We start from the raw sequence: 20,607 nt of genomic DNA on the forward strand, positions 1-20,607 counted from the left end.
CCTTCCCCAAGGACACCTCGAGCTCAGCGGTATTAAGTGGAGTCTTAATCCTAAATTTGACTTTTAACAATGAGAGGATGACGTCTGCCAATTGCGCTGCCGAAAGATGAAGCCTACAGAAGGCCAGTTATGAATCAAGTGAGGGAGCTGATGTATCCCTAGTGATGACAGTGTCAATTTTTACCAAATTCGCTGTTCCTCTTATCTGCATTCTGGGGCATATTTCCATTCTGTCATGGACCAGGTATTAATCATCTTGGTAGCCTGGTACCCAGCAAAGAACCTGATATTCAAGGAATGTCTGGTGAAGGAATTGAACTCTGCATGGACCCAGTTAAACCAAGAATGTAACAGTCTCCAAATGCAGTAAAGATTGATAAGGATTCTTGGTGAACATGTGTGATGTCTCCTAATTAATATTTAAGAATTTAATTTAACTACACACTCCATGAAAAACCCAGACAATTCAGAAATGATTTTTTTTTTTTTTTTTTTTTGTGGTACGCGGGTCCCTCACTGCTGTGGCCTCTCCCGTTGCAGAGCACAGGCTCCGGATGCGCAGGCCCAGCGGCTATGGCTCACGGGCCCAGCCGCCCCGCGGCATGTGGGATCTTTCCGGAGCGGGGCACGAACCCGTGTCCCGTGCATCGGCAGGCGGACTCTCAACCACTGCGCCACCAGGGAAGCCCCCAGAAATGATTTTTTAAAGACAGGGTAAATCCCCTTCCTCACCCTCTCTACACACCACAATCCCACTATTTAGTCAGCCACTGTGTGTGCCATTCCATGCCTTTTACAGGCAAATATGTGTAAAGATTTTAAATGGAATCACATACTTACTGTTGCAACTTGCTTTTCCACTCATGAACATCAAATCTTAGAACACTTAGAGCTCATTCTTTTTAATGACTACATAGTCCTGATGTTTTTACTTTTTTTTCACATCTTTATTGGAGTATAATTGCTTTACAATGTTGTGTTAGTTTCTGCTGTACAACAAAGTGCATCAGCTATATGTATACATATATCCCCTCTTGCGTCTCCCTCCCACCCTCTCTATCCCATCCCTCTAGGTGATCACAAAGCACGGAGCTGATCTCCCTGTGCTATGCAGCAGCTTCCCACTAGCCATCTATTTTACATTTGGTAGTGTATATATGTCAATGCTAGTCTCTCACTTCATCCCAGCTTCCCCTTCCCCACTGTGTCCTCAAGTCTGTTCTCTACGTCTGCATCTTTATTCCTGCCCTGCCACTAGGTCCATCAGTACCACTTTTTTAGATTCCATATATATGCGTTAGCATACGGTATCTGTTTTTCTCTTTCTGACTTACTTCACTCTGTATGACAGACTATCCCTCCACTGGGTATGTACCCTGAGAAAACCATAATTCAAAGAGTCATGTACCACAATGTTCATTGCAGCTCTATTTACAATAGCCAGGACATGGAAGCAACCTAAGTGTCCATCGACAGATGAATGGATAAAGAAGATGGGGCACATATATACAATGGAATATTACTCGCCATAAAAAGAAACAAAATTGAGTTATTTGTAGTGAGGTGGATGGACCTAGAGTCTGTCGTACAAAGTGAAGTAAGTCAGAAAGAGAAAAATGAGAGTGAGTTTGGGTAGTTCATTAGAGGACACATCTATACTTCTTGGAGACCCAGTTTTGTATGCTTTTGGGTCACCTTGAAAGATAAAAAGAAAAAATGTTTTCCACTGAAGTAAATAAAATATACAAGGATGAGAAGGAAAAGTACTCTTTCAGGTGACTTCAAGCCCCACCTTTTTCAAACGCAGATCAATTCCAAGGAAAGAGTTTTTGAACGTGCTAATCTGTCCTCAGTGTAACTGAAGCCAACAATCTGAGTGCAGGAAAGGAACCTGAGAGTTAGCAGAACACCAAGTCTCAAGAAGTGTGCAAAAAAAAGAAACCTAGAAGTCCCTAGAGAAATGTCAGAAGGCATTAAGCCCAATTTCAAACACATCTGAAATAGAACACATGTTCATGTGATTCAGCTCAGCCAATCCTTGGAAAACCAATGCACAATTTATTTCCCTGAAACTAGAAGGAAAAGGAAAAGGAAACACTATGAGAACTCAGGTGGCACCACCATAGTGGAATCCAGTGAGGAAATTTCCAGTAAGTTCAGCAAGGATGTGGATATGCAGGATGAGCTAGAAATGAAGCAGACATGAACTTGCACAGGTGATAGCTTGTGCACCGATTCTTGATTTAGCTTCTTTCATCACATCCTTCTGACCTTAGAAAGATTAAGAACTGCCAGCATGTGTCCTCCAAAATTGTCAATTTATGAGATATATGCATACTGATCAACGGTATAAAAAAGGGCTGGACCCCTGACATCTAAGATCCGTGGCAGTTCTAACATCTGTGATCCTGGGTGTTAGGGCATTAGATTGCTTTCATTTAGTTGAGTAACTACTACTGACTCACTTCTCTACTCCATTTCTGCCCATCTTCCCATCTGTGAAATGAAGGTTAATTATGTTGTGGCACTTCATTGATTTGAACTCCCACCATTATTCAGATTTTGTACTTGTGTTTCTTGAAAAAAAATGTTGAATAATTTTTCAGAACCAGGGTTCAAGAAATAAAGTATAACTTCCTAATACCTTCAGTTTCTGTGTCCAGAAAATTCATTCTTAAATGTTAAAATATTTTTATTAATTGTGATTAATTATTGCTTTATAGGTCTTTTACCTTGGTTTTAAAAAAGAGTGTCTTATTAGCATCTTTTAAAGTCTAATCTTCTTTTATTAAAGAAATAAATCAGAAATAAATTCCGACATTCTCATTTTTAAAAAGTCATTTTTTTCTTTCCTCCTTCTTCTACTTAATGATAGTTTATTTTGGACTTATATAACTTTTTCAAAAGCTGTATATAAGTTTGTGATAAAATTGAAATTATATTGATTTCTATAATGTAGATACTGAATTTGTAATTCAGGTTAACAATTTAAAATGCTCTAGGGATTATGCTACATGAAGTAAATCTCTTTTTTTAAAAAATAAATTTATTTATTTATGTTTGGCTGTGTTGGGTCTTCGTTGCTGCTCACAGGCTTTCTCTAGTTGCAGAGAGCAGGGGCCACTCCTCGTTGCGGTGCTCGGGCCTCTCACTGTGGCGGCCTCTCCTGTTGCAGAGCATGGTCTCCAGGCACACAGGCTCTAGCAGTTGTGGCACGCGGGCTCAGCACTTGTGGCTCGAGGACACCAGAGCACAGGCTCAGCAGTTGCGGCGCATGGGCTTAGTTGCTCCGCGGCATGTGGGATCTTCCCGGACCAGGGCTCGAACCCATGTCCCCTGCGTTGGCAGGTGAATTCTTAACCACTGCGCCACCAGGAAAGTCCCAGTAAATCCTTTTAAAAATAAATTTTGCTTTGTAATACATCATCCTGTAACTTGTTACACAGTTTAGATTTTTAAGTACTTATGAAGATTACTTATAATGCAAGATACTTAAAAACATAGACTATAAAATAAAGACTAAGGTGCTTACATATCTATAGAAGAAGCTTGTTACATATGAACACATAAAACTAACTGAAATAAAGTGGTGTTTCCTACTAGGCACAAAGCAGGTTCTGTGGCCTGCTGGGGGAAACTGGTGCCCTGGGATCTGCACAGCTTCAGTAGGGCTGTCATTTAGCCTCAGGTGCCTTCATTCTCCCTTCCTGAGCTTGCTTCTCAGTTTTGTCATCTGAATCAGAAAAATTAGCCTTTTGGTTTAATATCAGGATCATTTCTTAGCAGTTTACTCTATGTCTTGAGAAGAATATTTCCCATCCTGCCCTCCAATGTGTTCAGTTTTAGTGTGAGGAAATACTTTTATTTATTTACATTTTTTAGAGCTTTTTAAAAATTTTATTTATTTATTTTTGGCTGCATTGAGTCTTTGTTGCTGCGTGCGGGCTTTCTCTAGTTACGGTGAGCGGGGGCTACTCTACATTTTTTTTTTTTAAAGTCAAATGAACATTCTTTCCATGAACTTGGAGTCCTGCATAAACATAATCTGCACATATAACAGGGAGCTGTCTAAGCTGACTGGACCCCTCTAAAGTTAAGGTCCAGCTTCAAATGATTCTGTGTTCAGGCAGAAAGTTTCTAGGGGACTCTCAGCCACCTTGTTGTTTCCTATACCCATCACTTGAGACAATGATGGAGATGTTACTGGGTAATCTAGGGGGACCCTTAGAGAAAATGTTTTCTTGAGGAAAAGTAGTGTCACGTGCAAGAGGATGTGTCCGTGCTGTTTGTGCCCTGCTTCCTTCATCTCCAGCAGGGTCAAGAGGAAGCCAGGAGGCAGGGGAGGGGGGCTGGCATCATGTGTGACCCTCCTGCCCCCCCATTTTTGATTTGTATAATGACGTTTTCTAGACCATGTAACTCCTAGGCAAATGAAACTTTAAGTTCCACTCCCTTCTAACAAGATTGCCCTACCCGAGCCCCTCCTACATTGAAATTCTGAAGATTCTGTGGCTCTCCAGCCATTTATAGGCCTAATCCAAGTGGGCTCAGCAAGGAGCATGCTGCGCCCTCCCGAGCAGCCTGTCACTGTGATTAAGCAGCGCGGAATGGGATCAGATAGGGCTAACTTAGCTGTAGGGTAAGAGCAAACTTTGTCCCAAGGGAGTTGTTGTTGCTCTCAGGCACAGTGTGGCCCACATTCATTTAAAGCCGCTCCAACCTCTTGGCTTGAAAGATATTATGGGAGATTTGTCAGCAGAAATAGTGCTTCAGCATAACAGCCTGTCCATTGTTGGAGCAGCAGGCCACCTGGAATGGTGGCAGGGGCCAAGGGAGGGAAGAGATGGGAAGGCCATAAGGAAGAGGATGAGGGTGGTCCCAGACCTCACTCGCTGATGCATCTGAGTTTTATCTTTTTTTTTAAAATTGAGGTATAGTTGATTTACAATATTATATTAATTGCAGGTGTACAACATAATGATTCAAAAATTTTATGGATTATACTCCATTTATAGTTATTATAGTATATTGGCTGTCTTCCCTGTGTTGTACAATGTATCCTTGTAGCTTATTTACCTTACGCATAGAAGCTCGTACCTCTTGATCCCCTACGTCTATCTCTTGCCCTTCTCCCCTTCCCTCTCCCCACTGGTAACCACTCGTTTGTTCTCTGTATCTGTGAGTCTGTTTCTTTTGTGTTATACTCACTAGTTTGTTTTATCTTTTAGATTCCACATATAAGTGATAACATACAGTATTTGTCTTTCTCTGTTTGACTTATTTCACTAACTATAATATACCCTCCAGGTCGATCCATCCACGTTGTTGCAAATGGCAAACTTTCATTCTTTTTTATGACTGATGGGATTCTGTTGTACATATACCACATCTTCTTGTCCATTCATCTGTTGATGGATACTTAGGTTGTTTCTTGGCCATTGTAAATAATGCTGCTATGAACATTGGAGTGCATGTATCTTTTCAAATTAGTGTTTTTGTTTTCTTCTATATACCCAGGAGTGGAATTGCTGGATCATATGGTAGTTCTATTTTTAGTTTTTTGAGGAACTTCCGTACTATTTTCCACAGTGGCTGTTGAGTTTTATCTTGAGGGACAGGGCTTCCCTGACCTCATGTCTTGGCACTGGCTCTAAGGGAAGCTGGGTTAAAGCAGAACTGGTGTATTTGCCCCATGAAATCTAAATAAAAACGTGTACCATTATCGACTATCATCCATTCTCAATTACTAAGCCCTGGAAAAGTAACACCTGCTTACACACTTCTGGAGAATGAAGAATTCCATGCAGAGTAAGGAAGAAAGGCAAAAAGTTTCCAAGAGAATTTAGTGATCAATCAGCCAATCAATAAATACTTAAGTGCCTACTCTAGGCTCCAAGGAGACGTGATATTACTTTTGTTCTTAGGAAGCCAATCGGAAAGCTGAGACTAACATGCTCACAAAATTGTCCATAAAGAAAGACCAAGTACCCTTGAGACTATAAGCCTCTTAGGAGCAACACCAGGTGTGAGGGGTCACAGATTTTGGCTATCCCCGGCTGCCAAGAACTGAGAAAAATGCTGAACTCTAATTATATAAATTCCCAGGAACTTGCACCTGTTAAAATCCTTCCTGCAAAGATGAAGGTGAAAGGGAAATAATGCTTCCTTTACCATCTCTAATCCACATTTGTAAAAAAGAAGGGAACGCTCTCGATCTCATTGTTAGAATTTTTTAAAGTCTGTTTTTGGTTTTTCTTTTTTGTTTACACATGTATGTAATATGTGCTCTTTAAAAACATTTTAAAAATACGGAAGTGTAAAATATAGAAAGTAGAAGTTCCCCAGAAAAGCTTTTCCCAGGTAATCACTGTTAATACATTGATATGTATTCATCCAGAGTTCTTTCTGTGCATATACCATTTGCTGAACTTTCTAAGGGAAGTTACCTGCTTTACTGTGACTAGTCACACATCTACATAGAATAAAGGACAGGCTAGGCAAACCACATGTGAGAGGACAGGAATGCATAGTATTACCTATGCCTTTGTTGCTGTCTACTGTACATTCTCTTTTCCTTTTGCCTTCACTCTGCCCTTGCTTCTCTTCTTCCAATGTCTCCACCCTTCTATAAGATTACTCCTCTTACTGTTTTTTCCCTTTCCCTCCTGAAATGATGGTACATTCCTGGTTACCTTCTCCTATGTTTTCGTCTTTGCTTACCCTTCTGCTGGGTTTATGGTTCTGTGTTTACTGTAGTGTGTTTGAGTAAACAGTGTCCTGTAGGGTTCTGTGAGACCAGTTCATATAGAAAGCAGTTGGACCACTAAGATCAGAGGTTGAAAATAGTTGTGAATTTGACATTTCCTACCTAGAAGTATGAAACAGTACTCCTTGGTCAGTGAACAGTTATGCAGACTACACTGCAGTAAGAACCTCCAAAGTGGACATTATGAAATAACAAGGGATTTAATAATAGAAAAAGAAAACTAGTCTGTGTCCCTTTTCCCTCTCCCACTCTCCACCTCCACTCCCCAAACTGGCTGACAAACTAAGCAGAAATGCACTACTGCTTAAATTGCATTTCTTAACTCACTCAACAGATTGTGTATTCAAGACGGAAGCTGTTGAAACAAACAAGGGGGCAGATGCTGCCTCGACCTCTCTTCCCATTGAGCTGAGCTCCTCTGTGCTCCCCCCATCCACTTTAACCCAGAGAATAACCTGTCTGGAGAGCATTCTCCTCATCTGAGGCACACACAAACATCACCACGTTTTCCTTTGCTGGAGAAAGGATAAAGGAAGAAAGGCGGCAGCTGCTCCAGGAGCAGAGAGCAAACAAGCCTCACTGTGGTGGTCCCACAGTCTTCACAAAGGGGATTCAGAGAGCTAGGCAAACACACTGCACAGCCCAAGACTTCTGCACAGATTCACCTGCCAGTATTATTCATTAAAGATCTAAAGAACTGTCCAGGTGAACTGAAAGTCTAACCAAAGCACGTTTTCCAACTGGTCTTTTATGGAGTTGGAAGAGGGAGAATACAGTTGAAGAACTGGAAAGGGCTTTAAAGATCACCTAATCCAACTAGAACTCTACCCCTTCCAATTTTAAGGTAAAGCTAGTGAGGCCCGGAAAGGTCGTAGGAGAGAAGATTCGCCCCTTTTCCAGCCTGTGTACATTGTAACACTGGAGGTCTTAAAATTTTTTGTTTTATAAGACATTTATGAGGCATTTCTTGTAGCATTTTACACGCAACAGCTCTTCAGTTGTTCATGAGACCCCATTACACTTTTACTGCATTATATTTCTCCACAGGGTTAATGAAAAGCCCCCCAAATTATGACACGAAAAATTTCAAAGCATTGGTTTTACATTTAGTGTCTGTTGATTCATAGGGCCAGTGTGTCAAAGATGGGGACAGTTTGCTTTTGGTAGCCAAATAAAGTATATGGTAAACTATGGTTCCCTGGAGAATCAGTTTCCAAAGAAAAGAACTGAGTATAGCCACTTTTTTTTTTTTTAAAAGAAAGCTCTTTACTCTCTTTTCTTTTGGCAAATTCTGCTTTGTGGAAGTCAGGCTGAGCACAATCTCACTGTTTAAAGGTGCCACTTACCTGCTTCAGATAAACTTGTTTTTAAAATTTCCTTAGTTTACAGTTATATTTTATTTGACAATTATATGGAGCTTCAGTTGCTGAACAATATTTAAACAAAATTTTATATCAAGGTAACACATATTTGGTTTTAAAAAACATGCAATTATAACAAGGTTTACAACGAAAAGCAATAGTCTCCCATCCTACTGTCTCCCAGTTTGACCAAACTCAACCAATCTGAACTGTTTTCGTTTCTAGTCACTGCTCAAAGCCATGCCAACTATAGTTGATTATATTTAGACTCTGACTTTCTTTACACTTTTTTCGTAATTTCCTATTCTAATTTGGACCAATTACTTTTGTAGACATGTTATTCAGTTGCCATCCTCAGATTTTTTTTATTGGAATCAGAATAGTTTTACTATTTCCTGTACTCCACATCTTACATGCTCTGATTTCACCTTCATGCCGTTGAAATAGATCAACTAGTAACTTCATCAGAAAGTGTGTGAAGTAAGTTTTCTGATTTTATAGATTTCCAAAACCACCTTTCTTTTCTCTCACACTTGGGTGTAGGATTCTTGATTCAAAATCATTTTCCATCAGAACTCTGAAGTCATTGTTCCATTGTCTTTTAGCATGAAGTATGGCTGATAAGGAGTCTGGTGCTGTTTAAATTCCCCTTCCTCTCCCAAGTTTCCCACTCTGAAAGCTTTTAGCACTTTTATTTTATGCTCAGTTTTGAAATTTAATAATGTAGTCTACATGTGGATCCTTTTAGGTAAGTGTTATAGTGGTTAAAAACGCAAGTGAAGGGCTTCCCTGGTGGCGCAGTGCTTGAGAGTCCGCCTGCCGATGCAGGGGACACGGGTTCGTGCCGCGGTCCGGGAAGATCCCACATGCCGCGGAGCGGCTGGGCCCGTGAGCCATGGCCGCTGAGCCTGCGCGTCCGGAGTCTGTGCTCCGCAATGGGAGAGGCCATAACAGTGACAGGCCCGTGTACCGCAAAAAAACAAAACAAAAAACGCAAGTGAATTATACTGCCTGGACTAAAATTCTATCTCTGCCACCTACTAGCTGTGTGACGTTGGGCGAAATAATCTCCCTCGACCTCACTCGAAGAGGATACCATGTGTGCCTCTGAGGGTTGTGCGATCTGAGATGACTGTTACAAGTGCTTAGCAGATAGTAAGGGCTCTATAAATGCTAGTGATGATTTAATCCTGCTCAACCTTCAGTGAACTCTTCTAATTTGAAGATTCATGTCTTCAACTCTGAGGAATTGTCCTCCCTTTCTTTGATAATGTCCTTCTGTTTGCTTTTCCTCTCTGAAAATAAGCCAGCTATCAGATTTCCCACATTGATTTCTCTTTTCCCTCATATTTTCTCTTTTTTGATGTTCTAGGGAATTTCTTCAACTTTATACCCCAAGTTTCTGCTGCTTGAATTATAATAATCATTTAAAATTTCTAAGAACTCTTTCTTATACACTGATTGTTCCTTTTTCATAGTATTGTTTTTATTTCATATATGCAATATCTTTCCCAAGTCTTATTTTGAAAACATAAAAGCATAAAGGTTGAAAGAATCACATAGTGAACACCTGTATATCCCTCCCACCTAGATTCACTAATTTAAAACTTTTGTCATATTTGCTTCATTTCTGTTTATGTACATATGTCCATGTATGTATGTGTATGCCATTTACACAAACATACTTTTTTCCTGGACCATTTGAATGTCAGTTGCAGATGTCATGACTCTGTTCCTAAATAGTTTAGCATGTGACTTCTAGGAATAAAGACATTCTCCTACACAATCACAGTACCATTATCACAACGATGAAAATAAACAGAATTCCACATCATCTAATATAGAGTCCATATTCAAATTTCTGTATTGTCTCAAATGTGTGCAAAATGTACCAAAATGTAAAATGTCCATGCCTTTTTAAAAATTTTATTTATTTATTTTTGGCTACATTAGGTCTTCGTTTCTGTGCATGGGCTTTCTCTAGTTGCGGTGAGCAGGGGCTACTCTTCCTTGCAGTGCACGGGCTTCTCATTGCGGTGGCTTCTTTTGTTGCGGAGCATGAGCTCCAGTAGTTGCAGCATGTGGGCTTCAGTAGTTGCAGCATGCAAGCTCTAGAGCGCAGGCTCAGCAGTTGTGGCGCACGGGCTTAGTTGCTCTGTGGCATGTGGGATCTTCCTGGACCAGGGCTCGAACCCGTGTCCCATGCATTGGCAAGCGGATTCTTAACCACTGCGCCACTAGGGAAGCCCCCAAAAATGTTCATGCCTTTTCACTCAGCGATTCCATCACTATCTTGCATACATACCCCCACCACATGTACAGAATGAGATGTACACAAGAACATTCACTGCAGCACTGCTTGTAAGAGCAGAAGATAGGAAACTGCCTTAAGTGTCCATCAATATAGGATTGGGTTAAACGCATTGAAACCAAACTATGGAATAAATATCCAACAGCTGTTTAGAATCAAGGTGTTTAGAATTGAAGTGTTCTGATATGCACTAATAAAGATATGAGTTAAATTTAACTGGAAAAGATTCCAAGTACTGCATGTAGTATATCACCATTTGTGTTAAAACAAAAAATGATGGCTTTCTGAAACTGATAATTAACTCTATGGGACAAAAGAGAAACTGGGAAAAGTAACTGCCTCTGGAGAAGTGACTTAGGTGACTGCGTGGAAGGGAGGGCAGTTTACTTCTTATCAAATACTCTTATTCATTTTGAATTTTGTACTATGTCCATGTTACATAATAAAAAAGTCAGTGCTTAATGTGGGTGAATATCCAATCCCACATAGCAGTGGTTCTTAACCAAGGGTGATTTTGCCCCCCGGAGGACATGTGGCAATGTCTGGAGACATGTTTGGTTGTTACAGCTGGAGGTGGGGATAGTACTGCTGGCACCTAATGCATAGAAGCCAGGGGTGCTATTAACCAGCCAATATACAGGTCACCCTGGCAAAACAAAGAGTGATCTGGCCCAAAATGCCAATAGTGCTGAGGTTGAGAAACCCTGCTGTAGAGCAATTCTTCTGGATGATAAGGTTTGTTTGAGAAGAGCTAAGCAAGACTAAAGGAATAAACAAAAAGAAAGTCATGTGCATATGCGTAAGCGTTATCATCGTGCCTTTAAGGTACATCATATTTCTAGTAGTATAGGAAAGAAGTATAGTTTGGAGAAGTCCAATATGCTCGTTTGCATAGCTGATTCCAGATTGATACAGTATTATACTTCTGTAACCTTAGTTGGTGTTAATAATTTTAACTGTTGTGAACAGTAGTACGGTCACTTTAAGAATGAGGTCAGGGCATCCCTGGTGGCGCAGTGGTTGGGAGTCCACCTGCTGATGCAGGGGACACGGGTTCGTGCCCCGGTCCGGGAGGACCCCACATGCTGCGGAGCGGCTGGGCCCGTGAGCCATGGCCGCTGAGCCTGAGCGTCCAGAGCCTGTGCTCCGCAACGGGAGAGGCCACAACAGTGAGAGGCCCGCGTACCGCAAAAAAAAAAAAAAAGTAGGTCAAACTAAAGTCCATGATTTCTAGACTTTAATCTGTAAATATACTTGCACATGTATGCACAGCACATGTACAAGAACATGCATGCATTGCAGCACTGTGTGTAACGGAAGATACTGACACAACCTAAATAATAGGGGACTGGTAACTTCTGGTATATCCATACAATGGATACCATGCAGCCATAGCTCTATCTCCAAGATATCATTAAGTTTAAGGAATTCCTTGGTGGTCTAGTGGTTAGAACTCTTGAGCCCCCCCACTGCAGGGGGCCCAGGTTCAATCCCTGGTCAGGGAACTAAGATCCCCCAAGCCGTATGGCACAGCCAAAAAAAAAAGAAAAAACAAAACCCCCCAAAACCAAGATATCATTAAGTTTAAAAAGCAAGTTAGAGAACAATATCTCTAGGAGGTTACCATATGTATATATGATACATAGAAGATATATATGCTCATTTATACATATATCTCTGAAAGATACGCAAGATCTCAGAAATAGCGGTTGTTTCTAGAGGACTGGGGCAAGGAACTTTTCACAGTATGCCCTTTTGCATTTTTGTACTATATGCATACTACTTTTTATATACATAGACAGCTCTGCCTAAGTCAATGAGTTAATGCACTGTGTAACACCACTGCAATGCATAATACAAGGAGAATGAAATATGTATTACAATAAAGATGTAAAGGCATATGGAAACACAGAAAAGTTGTAGATGTTGAAAAATTGAAAATGTTGAGAGGAAACGAGGAACTTCAAGCCATACTTCAAATGAGGCACCAATAATTTGTCATTACAAATAAACATCCTTTTTCCTAATACTTCTTCCTGTAGGTTATAAAAACAAGAGGGCAGTTGGGGTATTTGTCTAGTGACTAGGGCAAACATGCAGGTGAGGTATTTCCCAGACGGTGATGAAAGAAAAGCCCCTCCTGGCATGCTTAAGACTTGGCTGGCCTACTTGATGGAAGATGAGATGGAGGAGTGGAAGCCAGGAGCCTAGGGTATATAGTCCTGGCTTTGCCACTAATTCACAGTGTGACCTTAAGCAAGTGAACCTCTGGATCTATTGTCCATCTATAAAATGAGAGTGTAGATCCTAAAAGACAAATTTAAAAAATCAAACGGAAAGGTTGGATTAATAAATGCAATTGTGTCCAAGCTAAATCAACTTATGAAATTCCTTTGTTTTAAAATATACCTTATAACATTTTGAAATATTTTGTTGATATGCTAAGGTATTTCAGAGGAGCTTAATAAATAAATGTAAGAGTGTTTTGTCTATGGCTTCCAAGTCACTACAGGAGTGCAATAAGAAGTAGGAAAGAGAGGGAGTGACAGATTCTGTTTGGGAGATTGAATAAATAATTCTAAGAGAAAAAAAATCAAATGGACAATTCCTATCAGGGAAAAAATTTCAAAATCGTGGAAAAATATTCAGCCTTCCCATTAAGCAAAAGGAATATAAATGTGAGATTTTATACCTATTGAGGCAACAACAAAATCAACATCCCATACCACGGGAATTCTGTTAAAACCAGTATACACATTAATATGTTAGTAATTTACAAAGCATTCTGGAAAATACGGCATGTTTATATAACTGAGCCATAGAGATATTCCTACCTTTTGACTCAGTAACTGCATTTCCCAGGAATTTATCTTGAGGAATACTTAACAGATACAAAAATATATATACACGAAGACACTAATTCATTTGAATGTTGTAATAATAAAAGAAAAAAACCTAGGCAAATGGTTTAATATGGGCACATCAACATGAAATATTGTACATCTATAAGAACCATTTTGAACACTAGAAATGTTTGTTAAAAACAAAATGCTACTATGTTCAATGTAAATAGAGATAATATATAATTTCATTTAGAAGGAAGAACTATGGGTACCTTATTATTTAATCAGTATTTAATATTCTCGAACTGGCTTTTCAATTCTACTAAAAAGAACGTAAGAATGAATTTGAGGAAGTAAATCACTTGACCTCTGAGGTCTGTGATTCTAATAATTCTCTGATATGGCACTGGAGGCTCTGCTGTGAGCTTTCCTTTAGTAGGCAAGAAAACAGATCAGATAAATCTTCAGAATAGACAAGACTCTGGTACAGCAAGCTGAGGCCCCTGCAATTTGGAGTCAGGGACATATAGTGCGTTTGTTTTTTTCTCCTCTCACACATAAACTAACGTATAAACTGAATTTTGTGTGATTTATAAAAATACTTTTAGACATATACTACACCTACACCGACATCTGAGTAGAAAAGCTGAAGAGTGATGAGAAAAGATGTAAAAAGGATTAAGCACAGATCTTAGAACAGGGAGGAAGCCTTGAGATAATTCTAGTACAACTTCATTTTACAGATGAAAAACACGATGCTTAGAAAGGAAACATATTACACGTAGAGAAAATGCAACTTGGAGAAGATAGGGGAAAAAAATAAGAGTGGTGGACGGGGGAAGGGAAAAAGGTAAAGGCAGAAAGTAAATACAGTCAATGTGTATGTGGGTGATAAAGCGGAGGAAGGCTACTACCACAGGGTGAAAAGTGACTGCTAAGACCTAGAAGGTGGCTGTGTTAGGTTTCACACACGGTCCTGTACATCTATCCTGGTATTTAATTAGCCCACACAAGGTGCAGATCTAACAGACGTACTCTTCTAACTCAAAATGAAGGTACAGCCTTTCAAGTCCGAAAGATTAATGCTAAACGAGATCTTTAACCATGGAACATAGAACACTGTTTAAAAACAAGGTAGAGAAATTGGTATCACACCGGCTTTTTCTGGTTTCTATATAAAAAAGGATGTTGAAAGATAATTTATTTAGATTGTACTGATTTTCTTCCTCCGAGCTCTTTTTTAGGTATCAATTGTGACTTTTCAATAAAAAAATTTAAAATCTGCTAATTTAGATGGAAAACAAACTGTTTTCATATAGTTTCAGAAGGACTCTGAACTGGTTCATTCAATCTGTACAAGTTATGTACATGTATATACTCTTTCAGAAATCAACAAATTTAATCTATATGTAAGCTTCTGAGATGAGATTGCCTGAAACGTTTGCAACACTCTCATTTTAAGGGGATGGTTTAGTGCCATTGGTATGCTGATGGCCACAGCTATTTTGTGTCCAGAGGGTACTAGTCACTCACTGTCCTTCTGTTTGACAGATTGTACTGATGGAAGGCTGATCCAAGGATAAGACAGTGCTTGTCCAAGTTGGGATTTTGCCTTGAGCATTGAACACATCAGATTTTAAAAGTAAAGTTCAACTTACATCTCATTTTTGATGTTATACAATACGTGGCTTACTGGCACACATTAAAAAATCAAGTTTTTACTTTTTTTTTTTTTTTTTTTGCGGTACGCGGGCCTCTTACTGTTGCGGCCTCTCCTGTTGTGGAGCACAGGCTCTGGACGCGCAGGCTCAGCGGCCATGGCTCACGGGCCCAGCTGCTCCGCGGCACGTGGGATCCTCCCGGACCGGGGCATGAACCCGTGTCCCCTGCATCGGCAGGCGGACTCTCAACTACTGCGCCACCAGGGAAGCCCAAGTTTTAACTTTTAATGACTGTATCAAGCAACTTATTTAGCTCTACTTCAATAAAATAAAGACTATATTAAGCAATTTATCATTACTTTGTTTTTTTCCTTGTTGGACTTCAACATCTTGGTAACCTTATATCAAATCACGAGAGATATATGCCTCATTTTACACAAGATATATTTCAACAATGGTGTGTAAACTGGATTTATGAACTGATTTCTATCTTATATTATTATTTATAAAATGTTTATGGTAACTTCCAAATTATCTTCAATTAATATTTGATGCCAAACATTTAGGTTTTAGGCTGTATTTAGTTTCCCTTCTATTACCCGCCCTACTCCCAACAAGTGGTTAATAGTTTATTTAAAACAACTCTACACTAGAACGTTTTCTACTTAGAAAAATCACATAGTAAGACCAAGAGCACTAGGAAGACCTTAAAGAAATGTGTTTTAAAGGTGCCAGATGTAAAATCTTAGAAGCAAAGTGTGGGAGGAATTATAGTAAAAGCTTAAAACCTAACGGTTTTTAACAAGACTGAAGAAGTTTATCATAAGTATTTAAGAATCATATCAGTACACATTAACATATCACAACTAAGCATTTATTACACTGTTTAAGAAGGGAAGCAAGTGCAGTGGTATTTTAGAAGCTATATCTTTTTTTAATGTAATATATGCTCATAGACTCTAAACAGTATTTTAAAATATACAATCTCTCCAAAAGAAAATATTTAACTAAAGATAACTTTTAATGTAAGTAAAATGTTACAAGATTTTAAAATTAAAGTCATCATCTGATTTTTCACAACACATGTACAGAAATTTTCAAACTTCCTGTACAGAGAAGTATAACCTCTACTCTTGAGCAAGGCGTTCAATAACACGTCGATAATCTTCCACAAGTTCCTGAAAGCTTTCTTCCAGCTGTTCATGTTGCATGCTTATTTCTATTTGGTTCATCTGGTTTGTCAGTTCTTCTGGTCTGAGACATTTTCTCATTTTAGCAAGATCTCTCTGTTTTTTCTAAGCAACAAACACAATTATTGGTTAGACTAAGAAAGCTAATAAAATTCTAATATAAAGAAATATAAGTCTCCAATGTTAAAAATAATAGAAGGAATATGCCCAAATTTGTCCCATACATTTTTTCTTAAGGAAGCCTAAACATAATGTTAACCATGAATTATAAACTCTCTAAAAGGAAGGTTCCAGAAGATGTGTAATTTGTGTCAGTTAATGGTAAATATAGATATGTGACTAACAGCCCCCTCTCCAAAGCATAATAAAGAACTGGCCAGTACAGACACTCAAATACTTCTTTAATAAAAAAAAATATGTTAACTGAAGAAAGACAACTGAGATTAAGTGCTATTATTTCATCTCACTATTTAATCATTAATTTTCATTCCAAACTGGCTTCTGCCACTAGGCTCATTTATGAGTTCCCTTACCCAGAGATGTATTTATGGACCACATGTTAATTTCAACATAAATTGTTGGAAGAGTTTCAGAAAGATGAGCCCAAAACTGTCACTGTTTTTTTTTTTTTGGCGGTATGCAGGCCTCTCACTGTTGTGGCCTCTCCCGTTGTGGAGCACAGGCTCCGGACGTGCAGGCTCAGCGGCCATGGCTCACAGGCCCAGCCACTCTGCGGCATGTGAGATCTTCCCGGACTGGGGCACGAACCCGTGTCCCCTGCATTGGCAGGCGGACCCTCAACCACTGCACCACCAGGGAAGCCCTGTCACATTTTAAAAAACAATATTAACTAGCATTTACTGAGTCTCTACTGTCCAGACATACATTATCTTATTAAACCCTCTCCATTTTACTGAGAAGGAAACCACCATGCTGAGGAGTTTGTACCACACTGAGGGGCTGGTAACAACTTTTAAACAGGACACTGTATCAGAACAATACTGTTAGTAATGCTGAGGACAGGACTGGGGGGCCAGGTCAGCAGCTCCTGCAGCGCTTCAAGTAAGAGATGATGAAAGTCTAGACCAAGTCAGTAGCAGCAGAGATGGAAGGAACAGAACAGATTTAGGGAAGAAAACACTGGGTGATGTGGGGAAAGAAGAATGAAGAAGGACTCCAAGATTCCTGGGTGGGTGGCAACACTGCATTATATAAAACACTGTAATATATGAAACCTTCATACATTTTGGATAAACTGTTCTAGATTATATCAATCCTCTTTTATTAAAGCATATAACGAAGAGATAACTCTACATAGAGAACAGGAATCACATATATTAAGTCATGTAATCCTAACAACTCTATAAGACAGGCACTATAATTTTCTTCAATTGATAAAGAAAAAAAGGTGCAGGAGTTAAATAACTTATGGAGGTAGCAAGCTGAGAAGCCAGGATTCAGCTCTTAATGATCTGATTGGAAGTCTGTATTCTGAGTCCCTATATCTAACTGACTTCCAAAGACATTAAAAAAAAAACCCCACAAAACCCTAAAAATGGTATCTTAAATCCATCCTAAAAACTAATAAATGTCTCCTTAAAGGAAACCCTAATAATTCTGGAATATAGACATATACAGTGCTTCTCAAACTTAAATGTGCACAAAGATCACCTGGGAACCTTGTTAAAATGCAGATTCTGATTCAGCAGGTCTGGGGTGGGGTGAGATTCTACAGTTCTAACAAGTTCCCAGGTTATGTTAATGTTGCTGATCTCCCCCCCGACCCCTCCCCCCCAGCACGGCTTGGGGGATCTTAGTTCCCCAACCAGGGATCGAACCGGTACCCCCTGCAGTGGAAGCGCAGAGTCTTAACCACTGGATCACCAGGGAATTCCCAATGCTGCTGATCTTCTAACCACACTTTGAATATTCTAGAGAAGTGATGAAAATTCAAATTTATTGCTCCCAAGGCCTGGAAAGACAGTATATTTCTTACTCTTCAATCATGTGGATGATAAATGCTTTGTTTCTGCTGTAGAAGTTATTTTTTCTGCCAAGAGGCGCAACTGCCCTATATGAGAACATCTAAGTTAAGGAAACAGCTCAGGAACTAAAGGGTTATGCATCCAAAAATTATTGTGGTATGTGGTAGGAATAAAAGCTATTTTTCTAAACTGCTAACCAGTTATAACATTTATGAAATAATCTAACCATACTGCTTGAATATGCCTCCAATCATATTAAATTCTTATATACAACAGAACCATCATATTAATTCTTAAATATTTCTTGACTATCAATTCTGTTCCAAATAACCTATAGAATGAATCATGTGCCAGTAACATACTGTTTTAAATTATCTTGTTTTTAAATCTCTACGAGTGCTTACTTCCCCAATTTATCTCCCCCTTCCTTGCCACCTTCAATTTCTTCATTGTCAGGTTTTTTCAGATGGATGTCACAATTAATCTCTATTATAATTTTTATGGGCATGGCAGTACATCTCTGAATTAAATTTAAGAGTTCTAAGTACCTTGGAATAAAAACTACATGTACTAGCTTTATGGAAAAATGTGAAACTATTATATAGAAGCTCCTCATGAGCATGTAAACTGTGGTTCAATTTTTAAAATAACTTGTTTACTGTTCAGGAATATTAAAATAACTTTAATATTCCTGAAACTATATATACACAACACTTTGTATATGTATGAAATATTACAAATTAATCTTTTAAATAATGTGTTTAAAAAAAATTAAAAAAAATAAACTGGGACTTTTCTGGTGGCGCAGTGGTTAGGAGTCCGCCTGACAATGCAGGAGATGCGGGTTTGATCCCTGGTCCCGGAGGATCCCACATGCCGCGGAGCAACTAAACCCGTGCACCACAACTACTGAGCCTGCGCTCTAGGGCCTGTGTACCACAACTACTGAGTCAACATGCTGCAACTACTGAAGCCCACGCGCCTAGAGCCCGTGCTCCATAACAAGAGACAAGAGAAGCCACTGCAATGAGAAGCCCACACACCACAATGATGAGTAGCCCCTGCTCGCCACAACTAGAGAAAGACCACGCGCAGCAACGAAGACCCAACACAGCCAAAAAAACCCCCCAAAAACAAAAAACTGATTTGGGGCTTCCCTGGTGGCTCAGTGGTTGAGAGTCGCCTGCCAATGCAGGGGACGCAGGTTTGTGCCCCGGTCCGGGAGGATCCCACATGCCGCGGAGCGGCTGGGCCCGTGAGCCGTGGCCGCTGAGCCTGCGCGTCTGGAGCCTGTGCTCCGCAACGGGAGAGGCCACAACAGTGAGAGGCCCGCGTACCGCAAAAAAAAAAACAAAAAACAAAAAACAAAAAAACTGATTTGGGGAACACCTCTATCCAGCAAAGTGACATACATTGGGAGTACAAATTAAATACTGAAAGACAGAACTCCTTAAGATTGAAATAGACCTCCTGTAGGCTCAGAATAATTCTCACCCTCCAAAAATAAAAAGTTAATTCCTTCATAGATTAGGGCTGTTGCTAATTTTAATTAATGCAGACAAATTAAAGATGGTATTAGTGTCAATTTATTTATGTTAACATTTGGCTTTAACACATGTAATGTGTTAAAGGTCCAGAAAACAATTCTTCCTTCTTGCCTAGTTTTCACAGGTTCCAAGAGGGTTTACAAATATAATCTCAAAAATGCCACCACTTCTAAGGGTTCCTTAATTTCTGTCTGCTGAACTAGTCTCTTTTGTGAACTAAAGAGATAAGGTTCTTTTGTAAGAATTTAAAAATAGTAATGGTGTGGAGGCATTGACGAGTCCTAAGACTTCTCAAAATATTATCTTTAGGGCTTCCCTGGTGGCGCAGTGGTTGAGAGTCCGCCTGCCGATGCAGGGGACACGGGTTCGTGCCCCGGTCCGGGAAGATCCCACATGCCGCGGAGCGGCTGGGCCCGTGAGCCATGGCCGCTGGGCCTGCGCGTCTGGAGCCTATGCCCCGCAACGGAGAGGCCACAACAGTGAGAGGCCCGCGTACCGCCAAAAAAAAAAAAAAAAAAAAAAGATTATCTTTAAAAACATGTACAATGCATTGTATTTCTTTCTCTTCAGTTCCTCACTATGGAGGCATTTCCATTTTAGAGAAGCCTAATACCCAGACGTTAATAAGCTGTCGACACTCACACAATTAGTAAAAGGTAGAACTAGACCTCAAAATGGAGTTTTCTGATTCCAAATCCAATATTATAAAAATGATTCTAAATTTTATACTTGTAAACCAATTATGAATTAAAATATGCCCATGAGAGCTTCCCTGGTGGCGCAGTGGTTGAGAGTCCGCCTGCCGATGCAGGGGACATGGGTTCGTGCCCCGGTCCGGGAGGATCCCGCATGCCGCGGAGCGGCTGGGCCCGTGAGCCGTGGCCGCTGGGCCTGCGCATCTGGAGCCTGTGCTCCGCAACGGGAGAGGCCACAACAGTGAGAG

At 39.9% G+C, this 20,607-nt stretch overlaps 2 protein-coding genes across 3 annotated transcripts in view; one reads left to right on the forward strand and one right to left on the reverse strand.

The window, feature by feature from the left end:
• SLC25A12 (solute carrier family 25 member 12) overlaps positions 1-20,607 on the forward strand; it is a 180,323-nt gene that overhangs the window by 428 nt on the left and 159,288 nt on the right. The gene's annotated exons all lie outside the window — the stretch shown is intronic.
• The window catches only part of HAT1 (histone acetyltransferase 1), a 51,262-nt gene continuing 46,449 nt past the window's right edge, over positions 15,795-20,607 (reverse strand). For both annotated transcript variants that reach the window (XM_067741534.1, XM_067741535.1), the window contains exon 11: positions 15,795-16,237. In XM_067741534.1, the coding sequence (XP_067597635.1) occupies positions 16,070-16,237 (168 nt within the window). In that variant the 3' untranslated portion in view covers positions 15,795-16,069. The remainder of the gene's footprint in view (positions 16,238-20,607) is intronic.

The sequence above is a fragment of the Pseudorca crassidens genome, chromosome 6, assembly GCF_039906515.1.
Source record: "Pseudorca crassidens isolate mPseCra1 chromosome 6, mPseCra1.hap1, whole genome shotgun sequence".
Classification (NCBI taxonomy): Eukaryota; Metazoa; Chordata; class Mammalia; order Artiodactyla; family Delphinidae; genus Pseudorca; species Pseudorca crassidens.